The 18,761-nt window shown below is 47.8% G+C and overlaps 1 protein-coding gene across 1 annotated transcript; it reads right to left on the bottom strand.

Annotated features, from left to right (window-relative positions):
- Nucleotides 1-327: 327 nt before the first annotated feature.
- Nucleotides 328-18,697, bottom strand: LOC144166325 (uncharacterized). Its single transcript, XM_077695851.1, has 9 exons — nt 18,564-18,697; nt 15,389-15,875; nt 12,117-12,551; nt 11,525-11,535; nt 8,896-9,391; nt 8,304-8,314; nt 5,637-6,033; nt 5,518-5,579; nt 328-1,122 (listed from the first exon to the last, which is right to left on the bottom strand). The coding sequence occupies exons 2-9, from the start codon at nt 15,760-15,762 to the stop codon at nt 800-802; spliced, it is 2,109 nt and encodes a 702-aa protein (XP_077551977.1). The 5' UTR covers nt 15,763-15,875; nt 18,564-18,697; the 3' UTR covers nt 328-799.
- Nucleotides 18,698-18,761: the final 64 nt, after the last annotated feature.

Below are 18,761 nucleotides of genomic sequence, written 5' to 3'. Positions count from 1 at the left end.
GTGGGCAACTTCATTCCCCTCCAGGCCAGCGTGCGCAGGAGCCCAGGTGACTTCTATGGGGGACATTGAGGGTGTTTGTTGGAGAATTTTGAGTGCCTGAGGCGAAATAAAGCTGGAGACGAAATTTTAAACTGCCGTTTTAGAACCGGTGATGACTGCCTAAGCAACCAAGGACTTCCGTGGGACGTCCGAAAAACAGCCGAACATCCAATTTCTAGCTGCCTCTTGAAATTGCCTTTTCAGGAAGCACTTTTCAGAAGCACATCGGCTGCTGTTCACTAAGAGAAAGCACCATCACAGAAGAAAATTGCAATGAGAGGCGTAAACGCAAAATACATATATGTATTTGTAGGCATTTCTATCAAAGGCGACACATTGAAACTGCCCTTCCCAACAAAAGTGCACCTTTTTGCTTGTGTCAGTCCGCAAAGCTGCAGCACGTGTTCAGATGGGCACTGTACGGCGGCCGCTTGAGACCAACACCAGACGGCACTGTCTCCACAGGTCCCACCCACAATTACACTTCCTGCACCAGCGTGGAGCAGTTGTTACCCGGCTGGTGAGGCCACGATGTGACGGCAAAATTTTCTCTCGGACCCAGCAGGCCCCCACCTCTTAAGCCCCCACCTCTTGGAATGCTCCATAAAAGAGCTTTGTAATGATCTGCAAGAAGGGGCGTGCTTCAGTTCGATCATGCGTGCACACACACGAATCGCCCTTCTCCTCTCCCGCTCTGCCACTGGTGGTTGCTGTGCGTGGTCTGCTGGAGATGGCAAGCGAAGGCCACGGGGCGAAAGAATCAGCGAAAGAAATGCCCGGCTGCATGGCTGCGCAGGTGGGCAACCAAGTTAGTCTTCTGGGCAAAGGCACTGGGGCACAGGTGGCATTGAAAGGGACGCTCGCCCGTGTGCGTGCGCAGGTGGTCGACCAGGTGGCTCCTCTGCCCGAAGCCCTTGCCGCAGTGGCTGCACTGGTGGGGGCGCTCGCCCGTATGTATGCGCTGGTGCCTCTTTAGGTGGCTTGGGTGCGGTGTTGTGAAGCTGCACTGGGGGCAGTGCAGTATCCGGCGACCCGCCCGGGGGTAGTGCTGCACCCTGGCACCGCTGCGGGAGGGGGAAGGGCCTGCAACAGGAGGACAGAGAAACACTGAGAGCCCTTCCACTGACAAACACGGTGACAGTCAGGCATAAGAGGAGAGAACCAGCATGACAGAGGAGGCAGCGTCACCTTTGGTGCCAGACAAACTGCTCTGCTCAAGCCTCATGTGCCTGAGCACTGCCTACCAACATGGACGAACCCTACTTTTTCTTGCTCGCTCGGCTGTCTTTCGCTCAGAAGGGGGTTTGATACTTCACAATCGAGGCTTCTCAGGATTGGCATGTCTAATGCTTTTACCCTAAGAAAGCTCTTCTCTCGTTACCATGCACTGTGCTAAAACCTCCTAACTTCATGCCTAAGTTTGGAAGCAATGGGAGTGTTCATCACTGGAGGTGCTTTGCCGTGCACGGAACATTCGCCCCAGCTGGCTCTGCAGTGCCAGGGTGGCTGCACCAGCACATGTACAGTGCGCTCAGCCGTAATACATTGGCACATAATAGATACATGCAAGTGAACAGTATCGCATAGCAAGGGAGGGGAATTGGCCAGGGCTTGGTGAAATGGTTGATGAAATAAATTTTCTCCCTCAACCGGTTACCACCGAATTCAATCAACAATAACTTCACCAGGCAGCGAGATTTGCAGAGCTCACGTGCTTTCCCCCGAAACGTTCCTTTTCACAGGAAGCAGATAATATGCAGAGAGGGTAAGCTGATTAAAGGTGTAATATTAGAGAATTGAAGGCCTAAAGAGTAAAAAAGCTGCATGTTTTTCTCAGGGGCTCACTGATAAGGGACACGGATTTCAAAACCAATTTTCAAGTATCAGTTACACCCTAAACTCGGTTGTGAAGGTTTCTACGACCGGATCTGCCTGCAAGCATCTGATACAAGCTGTGTTGAAGTCTTAGTGGACACCATGCGAATGTGTAGGGTCTTAAATGAAATTTAAGAAGGGCAAAACATTATCAATATGCTCTTTACTGTCACCCACACACAGCCTCTGTGAAAGCCATCTTGTAGGTCGGGAATCAATGACGAGCAATTAAACCAACTGTATTGTTGTGGCTGGCAACTCCGACCCTTCTGATCTTTACTGGAACCAGCAACCTCCTTTCAAGGGCATAATTGAAAGGCTAAATGTTGCCACGGTGGATGTTGGTGACTTTTTTGCACTTACCAGATTTTTAACACCTACCACCAAAAATCACACACTTGACGCACTGTCCACAAATAAACCAGATAAAGTCATGCCAGGATACAGCAAAAAACCTGCCGTTGGCCCAAAAAACTTCAGTAGACACTACTCATACAGGTTTCTTGTGATTGTATTCTGAAGTTCCACCCATGTGATTATTTGACTGCTTGCCTAACACCTGCAGTCGTTATACGTAACAGGCAGCCGAAGACCAGAACACCATGCACTGATCACGGCGACCCCGTCAAACAATGCAATGGCATCATATTAGCGTGCAGCGTGTTTTCAATCCCTGTCAAGACTTAAATGGTCTGACTTCTTTCTTGTTTGTTAATATTGACTCTTTGGTGTGAAGGCATTAGCTAACGCAGTACCAAGGTCCTCAAAAACCTTTTGTATACGAAGTAGAGGAATGGAGTTGAAGAGGAAATTTGGAAAATTCGAGCCTTGGTGGGATATAACGCGGGGCGTTTGGAATGCGAGACAATCACATGCATACGTATACCAAATGGCTCCAGCTAATAAAGACAAATGCAGTGACGACGTTGTGGGCCTCGACTCGGAAATGTGCGTTGGGCATGCTAATTACACAAGTAGCAATCAAGCGAATAGCAAAGTGCCTTTCCGCATAATGTCTGCTCTGCTCAGTACTCAACACCAGCACCACCATGCGGCAATCACTGAAACCTGCGGTCGTACTGCACTGTCCCAAATGATGGTGCGCAAAAGTGCAAAGAAGGCAAGGAAAAGACGCAAAGGAGGAATGATGGTAATGTGTAATGAGAGGACGTGTTCAGCCATTGCAAAATAATGCTTCCACATTCACAGCACCGTAAGGGGCCGTTAAAATTTCGTTTCTTCACACAACGATAGCACATAACAAACATGCACTAAGCATGCCAGCAATTTATTAAATTTAGCCGTGACGACTGGCCACTCTGCGGTCACAAAGTCAAGAACTCGGTGGGCAGGATGGTATGAGCAAAACAGAACTTAAACCGTGCTTTTCTTATTAAAAATGCACGCAACAGGAACACCAAAACTTTAAGCATGGCCTAAACATCATAAAATTACATTTGGGCGGTGGTTAAACAGTTTAAAACTTCTCAGACCATTCTACCCTAAATGGGCACGTCTGTGTTTTTCCGGTGTTGTGTACATGTCTGGTCAAGAAGTTTGTGGGGACAAATTGGTCGCAGTTAGCACAGGACCTGTATAATTGGGAGATCTATGGGAGAGCCCTCTGCCCAGCAGTGGGCGTAAATAGGCTGATGATGATGATGGTACACGTCCGGGCATCTGAGGTGGGGGCTTGGTGGGCTCCAAGCATAACAGCGCGCACTTCCATGAACTGGAACAGTGCATCACCTGAGCTTTACATAAAAAAAAAAAAATGTAATACATTGTTTTAATACTAGAAGATGCTGTATCGACCCACAAATCTACCGGAGCTGCACATTTCGGCACCCCGTGATGCAATGCATATTCCAAATGTCTTGTGGAGAAGCAAGCAGCTTCAGTTCAATGCATTCGGGAAACACAGGTCACATAACAATATAAGATACGAAGGTGGAAATGGAGGATTGGAGGCGTCATTTAAGAGGAGGTTAACGACTACTTATAGCAGTGACAACACGGTGGTGGTGAGGCAGCTACCAAGAGCCGCTTCGTATCCGCTGTCTCCCTCACTTTTTTCAGGCATGAAAGAGTATAAGAAAGTTATCTCAGTTGGTACTCTCCCTGAAGCTTCTTTGAACCGCTGCAGTACCAAGGATCTAATCCCTGGGATCTTCAATCAACCGACTCAATCACCAGTACGAACCGTACATTTATTTGCAATCATGTGGCTAGAAATCAGTGCTCGGGGGGGAGCCTAGCCATGAGCTCCCTTTCCAGACCGCCAGTACAGTGTCACCGAAGAGAGTGCACGCTACTGGCGTCAGCTGAAGGGGCAGCTCCCGATATGCAATGCTCAGAGGACCTCGTTTTGTGGGTGCTGCGCTGTGCACCTAGAACTGAGGAATAAGGTGGCTACTTTTGTCTGCGAGCATTGTGCGACGTCTCGACGAATGGATGGCCAAGGACACAACAAGACGTTTGCTGGTGGCTTGCGCAAACCAAATTCCGCGGAGGTCTGCACATGGGTGACCCATGCTTGGCTCTAGCTAACTGATGACATGGTCTTGCGAGTGGTTATTAAAAAGCTCTTCGTAAGCAATTCTTCGGACTGCACCAAGAACGACTTGTGTGGGAGACAGCCAGGCAAAGGCAGTCCGACAAGACTCCAAACAGCTCTATTGAGTTACGATAGACAAAAAAGTGCTTACAGCTTCAACAAAACGGTGATATGTAACAATTTTTTTCCAAATTTCTCGGCCACAAGGTAAGTCGGTCGCCCTATATTCCACCTTATACGGAAGTTTGTCAACATGTCCAAGAAAGAGTGATGTGGAGAGGGAAGTTTCTTCCTCCTCCTCCTCCTCATGCCACAAAAGAGTACTTGTGGCTACTGAGGTTGTTGGATAACCCATCGTAGATTAAATTTTAAGGTTCAGTTAGAAAAATTAGGGAATTGAAGTAACACACAGACATTCGTGATGCCAACTGACTACTGAAGTTTACTAGTACTGTTAAGCAAATATATAAAATATGAAAACAAACCATATCGCGAAAGGGGAAGGGGATAAAAAGTAACGACCCCTCCCTTCTCTGTCTTTTTTCGTTAAAGTCTGCACTCTCTCGTTCAAAGCATTTTCTAAACAGTGGAACCAAACTTAACAGATAGATAGTGTCTAAGTTTTTATCACTCTCTGAATGTTTTCATCTGACCCTTACAGCCATCTCTAGAAAAGAGCACACACGACGAGCACTTGACATCAACTGCTGTTTACCGACACACGGCACAATTACAGCACGAAATTGCATGCGACATATCCAAACTGCACGTGCTAGCACGCATATGAATGGTGACACATCATGACTCCCACTTCCTAAAAGGTGGTGCGTCCGCTTGCTTCTGTCGAACAGCAAAGCTGCAGCCTGCATTCAAACAGGCACTCATCACGAGTTGCCGGTGACTGACACCGGATGGCACTGTCTGGCACAGGTCTCACCAACAATCACACTTCCTGCAGCAGCGAGGAACAATTGTCACACGGCTGCGGAGGCACCGACGCATTGACAAACCTGGTAATTTTTGCCTGCAGTGAAGTCGCAACGTACAAAACACAGGCTCTCGATCAGAGTCCCACACTGCTTCATAACGATCCACCAAGAGGGGCTCACTGCCCTCCGACAAAGTTCTGCACACACCCTGCTGGGCCGTTCCCCTCGGGCTGCACTACTGGTGGCTGCTGTGCTGCTTCTCGTGTGCCTTCTGTTGGATACGGCGTGCGAAAGCCTCGGGGCAGAAGCGGCAGCGGAAGGGCCTCTCGTCCGTGTGGCTGAGCACGTGACGATACAGGGCATTGACCTGGGCGAAGGCGCTGGAGCACTGGTGGCACTGGTAGGGACGCTCGCCCGTGTGGATGCGCAGGTGCTCGACCAGGTGGCTCCTCTGCCCGAAGCCCTTGCCGCAGTGGCTGCAGTTGAAGGGGCGCTCGCCCGTGTGTATGCGCTGGTGCCTCTTCATGTGGCTCGGGTGCAGTGCCGTGAAGCTGCACTGCTGGCACTGCAGCGGCTGACGACCCGGCGGGGGGCTGTGCTGCACACCGTGGCCTCCCAGGGAAGGAGAAGGGCCTGCAACAGGAGGAGAGAGAAACTCTGAGAGCCCTTCCACTGACAAAGACGGTGACAGTCAGGCATAAGAGGAGAGAACCAGCACGACAGAGGAGGCAGCGTCACCTTTGGTGCCAGGCAAACTTCTCTACCCAGGCCTAATGTGGCTGAACACTGCCTAGCAACACGGACTAACATTACTCTTTTTTGCTGTCTCGGCTGTCTTTCGCTCAGAAGGGTTTTGAAACTTCACAATCGAGGCTTGGCATGTCTACTGCTTTCACACTAAAAAAGCTCTTGCATCGTGGTGAAACCTCTTAAGTTCATGCCTAAGTTGGGAAGGATTGGGAGTGTTCATGACTGGAGGTGCTTTGCCGCGCACAGAACATTCGCACCAGCTGGCTCCGCACTGCCAGGGTGGCTGCACCAGCACATGTACAGTGTGCTCAGCCGTATTACGTTGATCCAGTTGGAAGTCCTCCAAGGCAGACCCATAATACATACATGCCAGTGTACGGTACCACATAGCAATGCAGGGGAATCGGCCAGGGCTCGGTGAAATGGCTGATGAAAAAAATATTTACCCTCAACCGGTTACCACCAAATTCGATCAACAATAACTTCACCAGACACTGAGATTTGCAGAGCTCATGTGCTTTCCCCTGAAACTTTGTTTTTCACCGGAAGACGATAATGTGCAGAGGGTAAGCTAACTAAAGGTGTAATATTGGAGAATTGAAGACTCAAAGAGTAAAGAAGCTGCACATTTTTCTCAGGGACTCACTGATAAGTGACACACGAATGTCCAAACCAATTTTTAAATACTCGTTACACCCCTAAACTCGGTTGCGAAAGCTTCTACGAGGGGATCTGCCTGCAAGCATCTAAAACAGCCTGTGTTAAAGTCTTACTGGACACCATAGGAATGTGTAGGGTCTTAAGTGAAACTTCAGAGCGGCAAAACATTATCAACATGCTTTTTGCCGTCGCTCACACGTAGACTTTGTGAAAGCCATTTGGTAGCTCGGGATTCAATGAGGAGCAATGAGGAGGTGGGCTAGTGAGGAAGCTACCAAGAGCCGCTTTGTCTCCGCCATCTGTTTTACTCTATCCAGGCATTTCACGCGTGAAAAGAGTGCAAGAAAGTTATCTCAGTTGGTTCTTTCTTTGAGGCTTCTCCTCTGAGCAACTGCAGCACCAAGGATCTTCTATCAACCGACTCAATTGCCAGTACGAACTATACAATTATTTAAATTCAGGCGGCTAAAAACCAATGCTGGGGTGGAGCCTAAGATGACGGACCACGAGCTCTGCCGCTTAGACCCCATCTGTCCGCCTCCGAATTCACCCTAGTTTTTCCCTTTCATCCCACCACTCAGGCAAGAGGAAAGGAAGGGGTCAGGATATGGTCTTTTGGTTTCAAGAGCTCATCTACCCGTGCATTTCTGCCTCTGCGCGCGCTGCTTTTCAGAACATCCAGTGTGAGCAGATACGACCGGTTCCAGAAAAAGCCGGCGCAAGAATTAAGGCACTGCGCAACACGCTTTCCTCTGTCGAGAGACATTTCAGTTAGTTTGACATTTCCAACAAAGAGTAAGGAGGAGAGGGAAGTTTCTTCCTCCTCCTCCTCCTTCTCACGCCAGGAAAGAGTGCAACTTGCGGCTACTGAGGTTGTCGGATAAGTCATTGTAAATTAAATTTCGAGGTTCAGCTAGAAAAATTAGGGAATTGAAGTAACACACAGGCATTCAGTGATGCAAACTAACCACTGGAGTTTACTACTACTATTAAGCAAATACATCAAAGAAATGGAAGCAAACCATACAGCAAAAGTGTGTGGGGGAACGTGGCTTTCCCCGATATTAAAACCAGTGTTTGGTATCCATTATTAAAAAGAAACGACCCCTACCCTTCTGTCTTTCTTAATTAGTTTGCACTCATTTGTTCAAAGCATTTCCTAAACAGAGGAACTTCATCACGTAGTTGGTGACAGCTTATGTCTATCTGATTGTCCGTCAGTTTATGTCACTCTCTGAATGTTTCCAGCTGACCTTAACAACGATCCCTAGAAAAAGCACATGGACATCAACTGCTGTTTACCGACAGAAGGCACAATTACAGCAGAAAATTACATGCAACATATGCAGACTGTGTGTGCTTGCATGCATATGAATGGTGACACATCATGATTCCCACATCTTAAAAGCTGGTGTGTCTGCTTGCTTCTGTCGAACAGCAAAGCTGCAACACACATTCAAATAGGCGCTCATCACGAGTTGACAGTGACTGACACAGGATGCCACTGTCAGCCACAGGTCGCACCAACAATCACACTTCCCGCAGCAGCGAGGAACAATTGTCACCCAGCTGTGGAGGCGCCGACAGGACGACTAACGTGGCAATTTTCACTCTGAGTGAAATCTCAATGTACAATAAAACAGGGTATCTCTCCGAGTCCCCCACTCCCTGGAATGCTGCACGACACTGTTTTGTAACAACTGCCAAGGGGGGCCTACTTTCTTCCATGGTGGTTGGGCTCCTTCTTCTCATTTGTCTTCCGCTTGAGGCAACTGGTCGATGGTATGCAGTTCTTTTGCATGGGCAATTGAGCTTCATTTTCGCCTTAAGTTCTTGCAATGCCTGAATTCAAATGTTTCTCTCTCTCTCTTTGTAACCAAGATTCCAAAACATGGCATTTTGGTGATCGTCTCGCTTTTTGCGCCATCTCGCTGCCATGACAATGCCCGTGTTTTGACCTCCAACGTTAGGTCATGCCTTTGCATTAAAATCCACTAGTGACAAACGAGGAGAAATTAAAAATTTCAAAGGCTGACAAAGCACAAAAACCCGCTGCAATCAAGCATGGTGTCATTTTATAGTGGCTGGGTTTCGTGCTCTCTCGCCTCGTGCGTCTTCTGCAAGAGGCGACGAGAGAAGGCCTTGGGGCAGAAGCGACACCGGAAGGGCTGCTCCCCCGTGTGGCTGCGCACATGGCTGTCTAGGTGGGCCTGCTGGGTGAAGGTGCTGGGGCACAGGTGGCACTGGTAGGGACGCTCGCCCGTGTGCGTGCGCAGGTGGACGTCCAGCTGGGTCTTCGTCACAAAGGCCTTGTTGCAGTGGCTGCAGCTGAAGGGGCGCTCGCCCGTGTGCGAGCGCTGGTGCCTCTTCAGATAACTCGGGTACAGCGCCATGAAGCTGCACTGCTGGCACTGCAGCGGCTGACGACCCGGCGGGGGGCTGTGCTGCACACCGTGGCCACCCAAGAAAGGAGAAGGGCCTGCAACAGGTGGAAAGAGAAACTCTGAGCCCTTCCACTGACAAACACGGTGACAGTCAGGCATAAGAGAGAGAACCAGCATGAAAGAGGAGGCAGCGTCACCTTTGGTGCCAGGCAAACTTCTCTACCCAAGCCTAATGTGGCTGAACACTGCCTAGCAACAAGGACTAACATTACTCTTTCTTTCTGGCTCGGCTGTCTTTCACTTATAAGGGTTTTGAAACTTCACAATCGAGGCTTCGCATGTCTAGTGCTTTCACACTAAAAAAGCTCCCGCATCGTGGTGAAACCTCTTAAGTTCATGCCTAAGTTGGGAAGCAATGGGAGTGTTCATCACTGGAGGTGCTTTGCCGCGCACGGAACATTCGCACCAGCTGACTCAGCACTGTCAAGGTGGCTGCACCAGCACATGTAAAGTGTGCTCAGCCGTATTACGTTGATCCAGTTGGAAGTCCTCCAAGGCAGACCCATAATACATACATGCCAGTGTACGGTACCACATAGCAATGGAGGGGAATCGGCCAGGGCTCGGTGAAATGGCTGATGAAATAAATATTTACCCTCAACCGGTTGCTGCCAAATTCGATCACCAATAACTTCACCAGGCACCGAGATTTGCAGAGCTCATGTGCTTTCCCCCGAAACGTTGTTTTTCACCGGAAGAAGATAATGTGCAGAGGGTAAGCTAACTAAAGGTGTAATATTGGAGAATTGAAGACTCAAAGAGTAAAGAAGCTGCACATTTTTCTCAGGGACTCACTGATAAGTCACACACGAATGTCCAAACCAATTTTTAAATACCGGTTACACCCCTAAACTCGGTTGTGAAAGCTTCTACGAGGGGATCTGCCTGCAAGCATCTAAAACAGCCTGTGTTAAAGTCTTACTGGACACCATAGGAATGTGTAGGGTCTTAAGTGAAACTTCAGAGCGGCAAAACATTATCAACATGCTTTTTGCCGTCACTCACACGTAGACTATGTGAAAGCCATTTGGTAGCTCGGGATTCAATGAGGAGCAATGAGGAGGTGGGCTAGTGAGGCAGCTACCAAGAGCCGCTTTGTCTCCGCCATCTGTTTTACTCTATCCAGGCATCTCATGTGTGAAAAGAGTGCAAGAAAGTTATCTCAATTGGTTCTTTCCTTGAGGCTTCTCCTCTGAGCAACCGCAGCACCAAGGATCTTCTATCAACCGACTCAATTGCCAGTACGAACTATACAATTATTTGAAATCAGGCGGCTAAAAACCAATGCTGGCGTGGAGGCTGACGACGGACCACGAGCTCCGCCGCCCAGACTTCATCTGTCCGTCTCTGAATTCACCCTCGTTTTTCCCTTTCATCTCACCACTCCGGCAAGGGGAAAGGAAGGGGTCAGCATATGCGCCGTCAGTTTCAAGAGCTTGTCTATCTGTGTGCTTTAGCCACTTCCTGGAACGCAGGTGTGTGAAAGCGTGTGTGCGACATGCTTTCCCACGGTCCGTGCACCTCTGTTCCAGGATTGCATAGTTATTTGACGACATTTTCGACACACACTAAGGAGGAGAGGGAAGTTTCTTCCTCCTCATCCTCCTCCTCATGCCAGGAAAGAGTACAACTTGCGGCTACTGAGGTTGTTGGATAAGTCGTCTTCGATCAAATTTTAAGGTTCCAACAAGAAACATTGAGGAATCGAAGAAACACACACAGACATTCACTGATGCGAACTAACCACTGGAGTTTACTACTACTGTTAAGCAAATACATAAAAAAATGGAAGCAAACCATACAGCAAAAGTGTGTGGAGGGACGTGGCTTTCCCCGATATTAAAACCAGTGTTTGGTATCCGTTATTAAAAAGTAACGACCCCTACACTTCTCTGTCTTTTTTCATTAGTTTGCACTTGTTTGTTCAAAGCATTTTCTAAACAGAGGAACTTCATCACGTAGTTGGTGACAGCTTATGTCTATCTGATTGTCTGTCAGTTTATGACACTCTCTGAATGTTTCCAGCTGACCTTTACAACGATCCCTAGAAAAAGCACATGGACATCAACTGCTGTTTACCGACAGAAGGCACAATTACAGCAGAAAATTACATGCGACATATGCAGACTGTGTGTGCTTGCATGCATATGAATGGTGACACATCATGATTCCCACATCTTAAAAGCTGGTGTGTCTGCTTGCTTCTGTCGAACAGCAAAGCTGCAACACACATTCAAATAGGCGCTCATCACGAGTTGACAGTGACTGACACAGGATGCCACTGTCAGCCACAGGTCGCACCAACAATCACACTTCCCGCAGCAGCGAGGAACAATTGTCACCCAGCTGTGGAGGCGCCGACAGGACGACTAACGTGGCAATTTTCACTCTGAGTGAAATCTCAATGTACAATAAAACAGGGTATCTCTCCGAGTCCCCCACTCCCTGGAATGCTGCACGACACTGTTTTGTAACAACTGCCAAGGGGGGCCTACTTTCTTCCATGGTGGTTGGGCTCCTTCTTCTCATTTGTCTTCCGCTTGAGGCAACTGGTCGATGGTATGCAGTTCTTTTGCATGGGCAATTGAGCTTCATTTTCGCCTTAAGTTCTTGCAATGCCTGAATTCAAATGTTTCTCTCTCTCTCTTTGTAACCAAGATTCCAAAACATGGCATTTTGGTGATCGTCTCGCTTTTTGCGCCATCTCGCTGCCATGACAATGCCCGTGTTTTGACCTCCAACGTTAGGTCATGCCTTTGCATTAAAATCCACTAGTGACAAACGAGGAGAAATTAAAAATTTCAAAGGCTGACAAAGCACAAAAACCCGCTGCAATCAAGCATGGTGTCATTTTATAGTGGCTGGGTTTCGTGCTCTCTCGCCTCGTGCGTCTTCTGCAAGAGGCGACGAGAGAAGGCCTTGGGGCAGAAGCGACACCGGAAGGGCTGCTCCCCCGTGTGGCTGCGCACATGGCTGTCTAGGTGGGCCTGCTGGGCGAAGGCGCTGGGGCACAGGTGGCACTGGTAGGGACGCTCGCCCGTGTGCGTGCGCAGGTGGACGTCCAGCTGGGTCTTCGTCACAAAGGCCTTGTTGCAGTGGCTGCACTGGTAGGGGCGCTCGCCCGTGTGTGAGCGCTGGTGCCTCTTCATGTGACTCGGCTGCAGTGCCGAAAAGCTGCACTGCTGGCACTGCAGCAGCCGACGACCCGGCGGGGGGCCGTGCTGCTGCCTGTGGCTTCCCACGGAGGGGGAACAGGGGGATCCTGCAGCAGGGAGAAGAGAGGAAAAAACTTGGAGCCTTTTTCACGACAACCGCAGTGGCAGTGCGCATGCAGCGACGTTTTAGAGACGACAGTCTTTTTTGGATGACCTAAATGCAAAAATTTTGGCTTGTCTGTCTGTCCCTCGACTCAGTCTTCCGGCCAAAAGTTGACTGATTGATTGTAGGGTTTAACGCACTGATGCAACACAGGCGATGAGGTGCGCCGTACTGGAGGGCTCCGGATTAATTCTGACCACCAAAATCTTGTACACATGGCATTTTTGCTTTTTGTCTCCACCAAAAAAGTGGCCACCGCGGCTGGGGATCGAACCCCTGCCCCCATGGTCGGCACCGCAATACCCAGCCGAAAGTGGAAACCCTTCGTCAAAAAGTGGCATATATCCTATTAACAGCTCCAAACAACCAAATCTGCTAGCCTAGGTCATACATGCCCTTATTATTAAGCACAAAAGAAACCTTGCGCACATGAGGCAAAATTCAAGTGCTTAAAGGGACAGACAACCGATTTTTGTTGAGTATGTATTCTCTGTCCGAAATGAAAGGGCATCACTTAAAGCACCTTAAAGAGAAGCGGTTTTGCTGATAACCCCCAATAACTTTTTAAATCAAAATTTTTAGGTCAACAAGGCGTGTGTGTTCTCCAAAAAATAATGCTGGCAAACATGATATACAGTAGCGCGGCAAAATACTTGTCTGTATGCGAAATGAAAAGCGATATTTAAAAACTTGTGCCGAGCTAAAAAAAAAGTGAATCGCAGGCTTTCTTATTCCTTTGTGAGTTTTTTTATAAATTCACCCGTCCATTCTGCACGAAGGCGCCATCTGTTGGGATGCATGATATGTAAAATGCATGCTTCACGTTGTGCAGGTCAGAAGTTCAATTCTCCCTGGGCGGGTCCTTTTTTTTTTTTTTTTTAAGGTGCCGCTGGTGTATTTGGAAACTGAAATAGAATATTTTGCTGGAACAAAGGCCCCCGAGTCAGGCAGAATCGTCAAAGCTCCTTTACTGGGTCTGTTTACTGAACGCCGACGTTGATTCTGGGCATGGAGGCTCAGTTAGCCACACTGAGAGCAACCCATCATTGGCGGGAGGCGTTGGTGGGCGGCGTGTCTTAAAAATTTTCAAAATATTTAAAATACATATACAATTTAAACTTAAACAAATACTTGTGTTAAAAGGTTTTCAGTAAGTGAATGAATGTTTCAGCAGTTACAGTAGCTGTTGGGTTTGCACGTCACGTGACAGGGACACTAATTGTAGTGTCAAGTTTCGACACTACAAAACCGCCACCCTTCCGATTTGAGAAAGTTCGCTGCCAAATTAAAATTATTTCTGCCAATTTGTTTATAAATTGCTTATGGTTCCCGGGCTATATAAAACGCTGGCTTTCATATGAGCTAGAGAACATCTACGCGACAAAAATTGGTTGTCCATCCCTTTCACCGGTATGTCCTGTGTTCTTTTAGTTACTTTGGGTTTGTTTTTATAACATGAAGAGACAAAAATACAGTGCATTGAAAATGGTAAGAAATATGCTACAAGCAAGTAAGACACCAGTAATTTCTACACATTCCAGGCTGCAGGAAAAAGGCTAGGGAGAAATTTCAAAAAGGTAAAAGTCTCTGTACGTCTCTGGTTGTTTCTAAGTGAATCCTGCAGCTGAAACCGTCGCCACACCTGTAGCCTCCTGGGCTCTATAGCTAGTTTCCACACTTGCCAGGGTGTCAATTGGTAAACTAGCACCGCATTTCCCACTCCAGCTTAGCTGACTGTTCTCTTTCTTGCGAAGTGTTTAGACTGAAGCTTCAATGGGTATTCTGCCAGCTACCTTATCCAAAATTTTTCCATCAAACATTCTCAGTTACAACATTGCCGCCCAGCATCTGCGTGCAAAAAGGCGGTTGGGGCATGTAATGAGTCAATCTTCTGGCTAGGCACATTTATGAGCCTGCGACCAAGGGGAAGATTGGCAGCAGAGTTACTCAATATATAGTTGCGAAACTCGGCTTCAGAATCCGGACGGCGCTAGCCCCCGTGCTCCGTGGAAGCTGAGGGGCAAGTCAATGCGCGCGGCACCTAGAAGACAAAAACTGAACTTCGCTAAACTATTAATATTAATTTTTTTTGTAATATAAAAATTCCTTTTTAAATTAGAATACATTATTAGGTGAAATTTACTTGTGTTCTTGCGGCTTTTTTTTTATGACTTACGGCAGCAGCTGCAAGCACTTCAGTACTGCTTCAACGTCCTGTTGACAGGCGACAGGCTATTCAACTTGCCCCGGCGCAGGGGAGGCAACCAAAGACCGGCTTTCAATACATGGGGCCTATGGGGAGTTTCGCAACTCGTATATATCGGATTGGCAGGAGTCAGCACATGGCTCTTTGTCCACTTTGGTAGGCTTGGAGCTTACAACAGTTTCTACCTTGGTAAGCAACGTAGGCATTCTTCAAACACAAGTTTGGCTCTTCCCAATACCTTTTCGAGTGTTTTCTTACTAGTTTAATGGTGACAGGGGCACCCCGCAAGAGGCAGTCCTCTCTCCACTCCTTTTCAATCTCACTCTTCTCCTTCTACCGAAGAAACTACAACACATCCCAAACCTCAAGGTTACTATCTACACAGATGAACCCTCAAACTGGGATGCTTTGGGCAAGCTACAAGATACAGTCCAAGATACAAGTCCAAGATACAGATACAAGATACAAGACAGTGCATGTGTTTTGACCTCCGATGTTAGGTCATGCCTTTGCACTAAAATTCACTAGTCACAAACAAGGAGAAATAAAAAAATTTGAAGGCTGACAAAGAAAAAACCTGCTGCAATCAAGCATGGGGTCATTTTATAGTGGTTGGGTTTTGTGCTCCCTCGTCTCATGCGCCTTCCGCCAGCGGCGATGAGTGAAGGCCTTGGGGCAGAGGCGACACCGGAAAGGCCTCTCCCCCGTGTGGCTGCGCACATGGCTATCCAGCGTGCTTTTGTGGGTGAAGGTGCTGGGGCACAGGTGGCACTCGTAGGGACGCTCGCCCGTGTGCGTGCGCAGGTGGACGTCCAGCTGGGTCTTCGTCGCAAAGGCCTTGTTGCAGTGGCTGCACTGGTAGGGACGCTCGCCCGTGTGCGTGCGCAGGTGGACGTCCAGGTGGGTCTTCATCGCAAAGGCCTTGTTGCAGTGGCTGCACTGGTAGGGGCGCTCGCCCGTGTGTGAGCGCTGGTGCCTCTTCATGTGACTCGGGTGCAGTGCCGAGAAGCTGCACTGCTGGCACTGCAGCAGCCGACGACCCGGCGGGGGGCCGTGTTGCTGCCTGTGCCTTCCCACAGAGGGTGAAGAGGGGGATCCTGCAGCAGGAAGGAGAGGAAAAAACTTGGAGCCCTTCCAGCTCACTGGAGTGCCAGCAGCGATGCTCTAGAGACGATAGTCTTTCTTGGACTACCTAAGCGCAAAAATTTGTCTGTCTATCCCTTGACTCTGCCTTCCAGCCATCTGAAACCATTTTTCAAAAAGAAGTATATTGAATTTGGTCCTGCTGAATAGCTCCAAAAAACTAAATTTGCTGGTCTAAGTCATACATTCCCTTATTATTTACTGCAAAAGAAACCGTGTGCACATTCGAGGCAAAATTCAAGTACCTAACGAGTAGGTCCTGCGCTCTTTTAGTTGGTTTGGGTTGGTTTTTACTATATCAAGGGACAAAAACACAACGGATTAAAAATAGTAACAAACATGCTTGCTCCAAAGGAGTATGAAAACGGTAATTTTTACACATTCCAGGTCACAGGAAAATGGCTAGGGAGAAATTTCAAAAATGTAAAGTCTCTGTACTTCTCTGGTTGTTTCTAAGTCAATCCTGCAGCTGAAACGATCAACGCATCTGTTGCCTCCTGGACTGTATGGCTAGTTTCCACATTTTCAAGGGTGTCGATTGGTAAACAAGCACCACATTTCGCACTCCAAGTTAGCTGACTGTTCTCTTTCTTGCGAAGTGCTTAGAGCGAAGCTGCAATGGGTATTCCGCCAGCCACCTCGTCAAAAATTTTTCCATCAAACATTCTCGGTTACAACATTGCCACCCAGCATCTGTGTGCAAAAAGGCGGTTGGGGCATGTAATGAGTCAATCTCCTGGCTAGGCACATCTGTGAGCCTGCGACCAAGGAGGAGATTGGCAGGAGTCAGCACACGGCTCTGTCCGATTCGGCAGGCCTGGAGCTTACAAAGGTTTCTACCTTGGTAAGTAATGTAGCCATTCTTCAAACCCAAGTTTGTATCAATACCTTTTTGAGTGTTTGCTTTTAATTGGTTACAGGGTACCCTTCAAGAGACAGTCCTCTCTCCACTCCTTTTCAATCTCACTCTTCTCCACTTACCGCAGAAGCTACAACACATCCCAAACCTCAAGGTAGCCTTCTTTCTATGCAGATGGCATTTCTTTATGAACCCTCAAACTGGACGCTTTGGGCAAGCTACAAGATACAGTCCAAGAAGCTGCAGATATTATACCGAACACATGCATGCCACAGGCCTCAATTGCGCACCTCAAAAGACAGTACTGTTTACAAAGACAGGCAATTCTCAAGACCCTGCAATCCAACAACTCTACCCCACCATCAACGACCAAAAGGTATACCAAAAGACCAAAAGGTCTGCATTATGGGACTCCACATTCCAGCCAACAACAAATTGACCCGTCAGATCAACCTCCTCAAGCAACAATTGCGTCAACTAGGCCACATTATACAGAGAATTACAACTAGCTGTTACAGGATGAGGGGAGCAGACACTCTTTGCCTGGTACAAGCCTTCAAAAGAAGGCTCGTCAAACAAAGGAAGAAAAAGACGCAAAGGGGGAACAATGATGATGGTAATGAGAGGACGCGTTCGGTCATTGCACAATAGTGCTTTCACATTCACATCGTAAGGTGCCTTCGAAATTTCGTGTTTCTTTACGCAAATGTACTGTATTTTCAGGTGTATAAGTTGCGTTTTTTTTTCTGAAGTTTTCATTGGCGTGTCTTATCCACTGGTGCGACTTATGTATGGAATAAATTTGGTCCGCGCTCGAAAAGGTGCCTGTGTGCTGCTTGATGTCAGCGCACATTAAGTGACACAGCTCTATAGTCTAAATGAATGAATTATTTGTAAGCGAGTTGGAGGATGAAGGCGTTGATGGTTTTTCCCAAATGCCATCTGTAAGTACACGCCATCTGTGTGTACCAATAAACCATTTTTGAGTAGTTAGTTCTGTCTGGACTTTGAATGGTAGATGCACGCATCTAGCACCGCTTACCGGGGGGATGCATTCAGAGGAGGCGGCGGCCGCTATCGTGTACTTTTGCCGCATTTTCTAGCAAACTGATCCTCTAATAGTTTACCTGATTAACAAGTGCATTTTGTACACCGGTGCATGTTATACACCGGTGCGACTTATATATACGTTTTCTTTTTGGAAAATCTGCTGTTTTGAGGGGGGTGCAACTTGTACAAAAGTGCAACTTATAGACAGGAAAATATGGTATTACATGATAAACACGCACTAAACATTCAAGCAATGTACTAAATTTAGACCTACCGATTTGCAACTGTGTAGTCACGAACAATGTTAGCAATTGGGCGGGCAGGATGGTATGAAGAAAACAATACTTTCGAACATGCTTTTCATTAGGACGGCATGAAAATCAACCAGAAAAACATAACGTCTCCTAGACATAAAAAAATTAAATTTGGGGAGGTGGTTAAATGCTCAGACCATTCCACACTAAAAGTCCACATGTGTATTTTCCCGGTGTTGCGTACAAATCTGTGCACGTTAGACAGGGAGGCTTGGTGGGCTCCAAACATAGCAGCTCGCATTTCCATAAACCAAAAAAGTGCGACACCTGAAGTTCATTCTAAAAAAAAAAAAAAAAAAATGTAACGAATCACTGAAGACTATCCGTACAACGAGCACGCCGGTACAACCCCTGGACATCAATTGCTGCTTGCCGACAAAAGGTACCATCACAGCGGAAATTGCAAGAGAGAGACATACATGCAGTATGCACATTTGCACAGCTATCCATAGTGAAGTATAGCGACTCCCCATTTTTTTCCTTGTATCAGTCTGCAACGTTACAGCGTCGTTCAAACAGGCCCTCTACGGTGGTGGGCCAGCCATCAGCACAAGCTGCTTGGGAGCAACACAGGCCTCCACTGTCTGCCACGACTGGGTTACACCCACACTAACACG

The sequence above is a fragment of the Haemaphysalis longicornis genome, unplaced genomic scaffold (genome assembly GCF_048455015.1).
Source record: "Haemaphysalis longicornis isolate Haplotype H1 unplaced genomic scaffold, Haemaphysalis longicornis Haplotype H1 scaffold_169, whole genome shotgun sequence".
NCBI classification, from domain to species: domain Eukaryota; kingdom Metazoa; phylum Arthropoda; class Arachnida; order Ixodida; family Ixodidae; genus Haemaphysalis; species Haemaphysalis longicornis.
Note: the sequence above shows the minus strand (reverse complement) of the source record. Positions and strands in the feature narration are given on the sequence as shown.

What these genes read in the sequence shown, in the direction of transcription:
- LOC144166325 (XM_077695851.1), bottom strand. Translation starts at nt 15,762, where the DNA reads ATGAAGAGGCACCAGCGCTCACACACGGGCGAGCGCCCCTACCAGTGC. An exon ending in AGGGAGCACAAAACCCAACC is followed by an intron (nt 12,552 to 15,388) that starts ACTATAAAATGA and finishes GTCGTGAAAAAG; the next exon opens with GCTCCAAGTTTTTTCCTCTC. An exon ending in CAGCACAGCAGCCACCAGTA is followed by an intron (nt 5,580 to 5,636) that starts GTGCAGCCCGAG and finishes GTCGGAGGGCAG; the next exon opens with TGAGCCCCTCTTGGTGGATC.